At 47.6% G+C, this 6,713-nt stretch overlaps 1 protein-coding gene across 1 annotated transcript; it reads left to right on the top strand.

The window, feature by feature from the left end:
- Positions 1 to 292: 292 nt before the first annotated feature.
- Positions 293 to 6,233, top strand: TXNIP (thioredoxin interacting protein). The gene is made up of 8 exons (XM_090053124.1): positions 293 to 870; positions 1,947 to 2,019; positions 2,124 to 2,271; positions 2,658 to 2,760; positions 3,041 to 3,297; positions 3,594 to 3,750; positions 3,976 to 4,127; positions 4,475 to 6,233. Exons 1-8 carry the CDS (start codon positions 621 to 623, stop codon positions 4,508 to 4,510), a joined length of 1,176 nt encoding a protein of 391 aa, XP_089909250.1. The 5' UTR covers positions 293 to 620; the 3' UTR covers positions 4,511 to 6,233.
- Positions 6,234 to 6,713: the final 480 nt, after the last annotated feature.

Below are 6,713 nucleotides of genomic sequence, written 5' to 3'. Positions count from 1 at the left end.
CCTCATTGGCTCCGCGGGCCTCCCAGGCTCGCCTCTCATTGCCCCCCCGCTTCGTCACTCCGCGCGTCACCCCACCCCCTTCAGAACCCAGCATCTCTTCACACGCTGTCCACGCTCCGCGGTCGGCGCGCGGATTGGCCGGGGAGGACGTAAACAAGGCAGAGGCAGCCAATGGGAGCGCTGATCACGAGAGCAGCACGCTTCCACGCGGCCTCAGCGTGGCATGGAGGTGATCAACAACCGAGGGCGGGGCTGCTGGGGGGGGCGGTCAAGCGTATAAAAGCGCCGCATCCGGCTTGGCTTGGCTCAAAGCCTGGTGGGCTCTGAGCGGAGGGAAGGGCTTTGCTGCTGAGCTGCAGTCAAAATACCACAGCCGGCGTCCTTGCTCTCTTCGCTTGGATTCCAGCGCCGGGCTAAAAACTTGGAAAAAAGGGCTTAATTTTTTAGCCAGAAATTAAAGAAAAAATTTTTGTTTTTTTTCTGCACGATTTTTGATCACATTCAATTCCAAACCCCAGGCCTTTGTGTTTTTCCCCTCCCTTATTTTGGCCATTGCAGTTGAGCCTTCACCCCCTTCCTCTCCCTATTTCTATCTAAACCAAACCAACTTTCCTGCCACCATGGTGATGTTCAAGAAGATCAAGACTTTCGAGCTGGTTTTCAGCGAGCCCGACAAGGTCTACTTCAGCGGGGAGAAGGTGGCTGGCCGTGTGGTGGTGGAAGTGACTGATGTCACCCGAGTCACGGCCATGAAGGTGTTGGCCTGTGGCGTGGCCAAGGTCAACTGGGCCAAGGGCCCCCACCACCGCAAGCAGGAGATGGAGTACCTCCGCTACAGTGATGTCCTGACCCTGGACGACAAGCCCACTGGTGAGAACCCGAGACCTAAATAATGCGACCTAAATCATAGGGCTCTTCTGCCCTAAAAAAGCCAACTTCCTGGCCTCTTTTTTGCCCCAAAATGCTTTTAAAGCAGGGTTGGATCAAAAATGAAAGGTTGGGTTGAGTAATATTGGAGGTGTTTTCACACAATAGGATACTCGGCAGCCAAGTAGGGCTTTATCTATGGTTGCTTTTGGTACTTGGCTCTGTTACCAGAGTAAAAAAAGAGCTGCTATTTTGAAGTCTTGTGGTTACATCCTGGCAAAAAGGTCCTAGAAGTGTTTTAATGATTCATTTGGACCTGGATAAACTAGCAGAGAGCATTAGTTGGTCTGGTGTAGGAAGCGTGTCTAAACCGAGGAGTAACACAACTTGGGGGGTGCAGTGACAATTGGGAGATTGCAGCTGGCAGTGAAGACCTTAAAGAGGTTGATGCAGCAGGAGCTGCATCTGCAAAGGATGGGAGCAAGCATTTATTGGCAGGGTGGCTGTATTCCAAACAAGCTTCCTGAGCTGCGTGGAGAGGCAATTATAATTACAGTGTGTGAGTACAGTATACAGGACAGGTGGTACAGCTGGGGAGCCGCTTGCTTCTCTCCTCTTGGCACAGGGAGTGACGGGTGCTGTAACTCCCTGTGCCAGAGAGCCAGGAAATCACACACCCCGGAGGCAGGTTGGAAGAAGGCACAGCTTCCCCGCTTGGCAGGGTTGTCTGTGTAAGAGTGACAGGGAAGACCAGGGATGATGTGAAATGCCTTGGATGGTTTTCCAACTTCTTTATTGGCTCAGATAGAGATTTGCAGTGGATTATTTGCTGGGAGGGAGGATGTAGAGGCCAGTTCTGAGTCCTTACTCAAGAGGATGTTTAAGAAGCATGAAAAAATTGCAACAGCAATATAGCAGAAGTTTTTCAGGATGTTTCTAAGTAACAGCATAGGTTATATCCAGCACAGCAAACTTTCGCACTTGTGTTGTTTCAGCTGAGGCAGGATGTTATGACAAAGCTGAGAACATGCAGCAAGGCTTGAGGTTTTTAACTTCCTCTCTTTTTTTCCGCTTTACAGATGAGGATGGCTCTGTGATCTTGAGACCTGGGAACAAATATGAATACAAGTTTGGATTTGAGCTTCCTCAAGGGTAGGTATTGATCAAACGCATCATCAGAAATGCTAGCCTTGTGACGAAATTCCCTTGGTGGTTAGTTCTGTGTGTGTTTTTAATGAGCTCCTCTTGTATTGCAGACCCCTTGGTACTACCTTCAAAGGGAAGTATGGCTGTGTAGATTACTGGGTGAAGGCTTTCTTGGAGCGCCCATCAGTCCCACCTCAGGAGACAAAGAAGCATTTTGAGGTCATGGACCCTGTTGACATCAACACTCCAGATCTACTGGTAATTGTCAAGTTCTTGGGTGGTGTTGGGGCAATGGTGGGGCTGTTTGCTAGGGGTGGTTCAGAGGGATATTTGCTATATATGTAAGTTTTACAGTTCCAGGGCAGATTAAGTATCGTCTCCTAAGGAGATGAGTGTTCCACATTGCTCAGAGCCCTAAAGGAAGTCTAGGTTAGTTGTTTGAGATGGGTTACCTTTCTCTTGAGCTATGTACATCAGTGAGTGTCCATGAAGCAGGACACTAGAATCTACCTGGAGATGCAAATTAAACTGCATGGAATACAAAATTATATGGCAGCAGTCTGGCAGGATATGGACAGGATAGAATAGGACACACAACAGGCTGTCTTCATTTGTGTAACCAAATCCTTCTGAATCTTTTCCAGTCTCCCGTCTCTGCCAAGAAGGAGAAGAAGGTGTCCTGCATGTTCTTTCCTGATGGCCATGTGTCTGTCAGTGCCAGGATCGACAGGAAGGGGTTCTGCGAAGGTGAGCCTGGCTTCCAGGAGGACTGGGAGATAAGGGGGCTGAATGGGACAATGCTTGAAAAGAGCATTGCTTTGAGCAAGAAGGGAGGAGGAGGGCATGATGTTGAACTGTGTGATACTGTTGAGCAAGGAAAGTGGGCTGTGAGTCAGAGAAACTTCCCAACTAGATTGGGCATCTCTGCTTTAACCAGTATAGACTTGGCCATGAATAAGCTGTAAGAGAATCATGGCCATTGTGGGTAAGACCTTCCCTGTAACTAAACAATCCTGTCTTCTTTCAGGGGATGAAATCTGCATCAATGCAGACTTTGAGAACACATGCTCCCGCATAGTGGTACCCAAGGCAGCCATCATTTCCAAGCACACCTACCTAGCGAATGGCGAGACCAAAGTCTTCATCCAGAAACTCTCCTGCGTACGTGGCAACCACATCATCTCAGGCATGTCTGACACCTGGCGGGGCAAAACAATCCGTGTCAAGAAGATCAAACCCTCCATCCTGGGCTGCAACATCTTGCGTGTGGAGTACTTCCTGCAGGTAAGGGTCATGGGTACTGAAGGATCTCTCTTCCACACCAGGCCCATCATCGGGGAATATTACATGTGCAGCTGTCCTGCCAGGAACCCCTCTCCTCTCTCAGATTTGCTTATTGGGGTTTCTTTCAGGGCTTTGATACCTGCAGTGGTCTCAAGCCAGTGGAATAGACATGGCTAAACTGTAAATTTAGTGTAATCCCATGTCACTCCCTTTCCGTTAGGAATCTTATACAGACTTTAATGCAACAGAGGAAGGGTGATGTCATTCCTGACCATCTCTTCATCTCATTTTTGCAGATCTATGTCAGTGTTCCTGGCTCCAAGAAGATCATCCTGGAACTGCCTCTCGTCATTGGCAGCAGATCTGGGATTGGCAGCCGCAGTTCCAGCATGGCCAGTCAGACGAGCTCTGAAATGAGCTGGGTGGACCTGAACCTCCCTGATGCTCCAGAAGGTGAGCTGGGTGCTGTTCAGGGGAACATCCCTTGTTTAGCAAAGAAGGGCAGAAGGTGGCTGGTCCAACCTTCCAGGAAGACCATGGTAGGAACAGTTATGCTGTTGCATAGCAGGGATTCGAGACAAAGCCTGGGGGTGGGGAAAGAAGTTGGATTGGTTCATTTGTAGTAGGAATAAAGCTGAAACTTGTATCACAGCTCACAAGTATCTCCTCCTCTTCCAGCACCCCCATGCTACCTGGACATTGTGCCTGAAGATCACCGCCTGGAGAGCCCCACCACTCCCCTTTTGGATGATATGGACAGTTCCTTTGACAGCCCCATCTTCATGTATGCTCCTGAGTTCAAGTTCATGCCTCCACCTACTTACACCGAGGTGAGTGAGGCTGAGTTTCTGGTGCTGAAGGCAACCTGAGCAGGGAGAACCATGGAGAAAAGGAGCATTAGGGTTTTTTTCTTGCTGGGGAAGTGGGCTTCTAATTCGTATCAGTGCCCTGGCAGCTTAGACTCCTACTTAACTTCCATGAGCAGGTCAGCAGTAGGGAAGGCAGGAGTAATCATAAGCCTCTCTGCCACTTCCAATGCTGCTCTGATGGGATCTGGAGCTTTAGCTTTGAAGTAAGCTTAGAGCAAAATAGTCTTTCTTGCTGTTGGGTTTGATGGGCTTGCCTTAATCTTTTTTTTTAGCAGACATCTAAATTGCTTCTCCCTTTCCCTTTCCAGGTGGATCCTTGCACTGTCAACAACAACGTGCAGTGAGCGCTGAGCGAGAAAACAGCCATTGCTCTGTTTCTCCAACTTTCCATGAACTCTTAATCTGCATTGATTATACCCAGCTGCAGCAGAGTGGGTAGTAAAGCCCTGATGCAGAAAAAGCATTGCAAGAAGGATGCATTTGACGCATCCAAGAGATGCAGTGCAGAGGGTGTCCTGCTTCTACCTGCTGTGCCGAGAAACGTTGTTCAGTTCCAAGGGGGCTCCAAGCCTTGCCCTCATCCTAAGGCCTTCTAGGACTTCCAAAGAGAGACGTGTAGAGTGAGGCAGTGATGGGGGGGGTGGGGGCTCATGTAGCGTGGGGAAGGTATCTGCTCCTTGATGAGCACTTGATTTGAATAGTTATGAAGGAGAGAGGCTTGAGGGAGAAAGTTGTTGGATTCTAGCTCCTGAAGACTCAGAAGCTGTTCCTGTAGCAGAACGGTCACCATCACGATGCCTTGAATCTGATCTTGCAAAGTCAGGCTGAACATGTCGTATATTCATTCACCGGGTGTCTGGAGATGTAATGTGTGTAAATGGGGACTGTGTAAGATTATGAACACAGCAGGGTTGTTGCTTTTGCTTAAGCCTGTGCCTTGCAACCAAAAGCTTGAAATTCTTAAATTGTCCAGCAGAGTTTTGGGGCTTTGATAAAAACACTTGGCGAAGGGAGGACTTCTGATTCTGGAGTGATAACATCCTTTCAGAGTCTCAAAGAAAGCAACAGCCCTGTAAAAGGGGAAGTACTTGTTATTTCATGCAGTAGGCAAGAGATTTATTTTTTTTCCTGCATGTTTGTTTCTTTTTGTTATAACAAGCAAATGGGACACTAAAGTCCAAGCATCTTTCAGGTGCTCAACTTTTTGACACCGAATCAGTTCAGACTAGTGTCGTAACTGACTCTGGGTTTTTTCCTTAAGTTTGATCTTATTTACATTATCTGAATCTACTCAACAAATGCAAGCTATAACTCCACAATGTTGATGGGAAGAATCACTATGACAGTCTTGGGTTTATTATACTCAGATTTCACTTTTCCATCCTTTTCTGTGGATACAGACATGGTATTAAAAACCATCCCAGTCGGCACTGCTTGGGTCCATGAGCCTCTGCAGATGACACGGAGGCTTCCTTGATGGCATTGTACAGCCTGAAGAGTGTTTAAACCCCTTGAGCCACTGAATTTTTGTCATGCATTCCCTTTCCTGGCTATCAAAGCACAAAGTCTCAAAGACACTTTGACCAAAGCTTCATCTAATGGTGCCAAATAACTTTTAATTGTGTGTTGTCCAGAGGCATCTGGGGACAAAAAGCCTCGCTCTTTGGCCCTAGATGCCATAACAGAGCCAAAAGCTCAACCCAAAAGCGACTGGGAAGGTTTTTGAGTGAGGAGGGAGCTGCTGGCTTTAATGCAACAGCTAGTTTGCCCTCTCCAGACACGGGAGACCAGCACTTTTATGATTTTTTTTTTTTTTCATTCTTTTATTGTGTATTAACCCAGCACTGCATATCCTAAGTGTTACTAGACGGAGCCAAGCTCTGGAACGCTGCAGCTACTGCCTCCAAAAGCTGAGACATGAATTGGGTGGTATACTGCATTTTTTTTTTTTTTCTACTGTGTTTTTTATTTTGTATATGTTTGAGAAGGTTTTTATATTTTGTACTAAGATCCCATAAGCCCCTATGGGGCCACTTTTATTGTTAATAAAAGTCTTGAAAATGAAAATGACTGGAGTCTCCATTGCTGCTATGCACCAAGAACCCCTTGTCAGGGAGGGGCAGAAAATGGGAAAGCTTTTAAGTTGGTGGTGTGAGAATTAAATGCCACTTCTGCTGATGCAGTTGCTAAGGGGCTCAACACATAGGGGCTTATGGAGGAGGGGATGAATGCAAAGGCTGGATCAAAGCCAAGAGGCTGAACCTTGGGGGCACTTTTTCCAAAAGGGACCTGAGGTCTTTGCTTTAAAGGGCTGAACAACTGTGGGTTTGGGGTCTGCGGGTATCTGCATCGATTCCCTTCTGAAACAGGCATTGCTAAAGTGAAATGACTCCATCCACTGAAAAGGGGAGAACCTGGAGTCCTGTAGCTGGTGGTCTTGTCCGTGACCTCCAGGTAGGCCACTTGGATGCCTGTGGGGTTGTTTGCTGTTGCATTTAAGAAGGTAGCATTCATCCCTGGGCATACTTGGCAAGATCTGATGTGAAG

This window comes from Crocodylus siamensis, chromosome 6 (genome assembly GCF_052110815.1).
Source record: "Crocodylus siamensis isolate JL-2025a chromosome 6, ASM5211081v1, whole genome shotgun sequence".
In the NCBI taxonomy this organism is placed as follows: Eukaryota; Metazoa; Chordata; order Crocodylia; family Crocodylidae; genus Crocodylus; species Crocodylus siamensis.
Note: the sequence above shows the minus strand (reverse complement) of the source record. Positions and strands in the feature narration are given on the sequence as shown.

What these genes read in the sequence shown, in the direction of transcription:
- TXNIP (XM_090053124.1), top strand. Translation starts at nt 621, where the DNA reads ATGGTGATGTTCAAGAAGATCAAGACTTTCGAGCTGGTTTTCAGCGAG. An exon ending in GTGTGGAGTACTTCCTGCAG is followed by an intron (nt 3,298 to 3,593) that starts GTAAGGGTCATG and finishes TCATTTTTGCAG; the next exon opens with ATCTATGTCAGTGTTCCTGG. An exon ending in CCTCCCTGATGCTCCAGAAG is followed by an intron (nt 3,751 to 3,975) that starts GTGAGCTGGGTG and finishes CTCCTCTTCCAG; the next exon opens with CACCCCCATGCTACCTGGAC.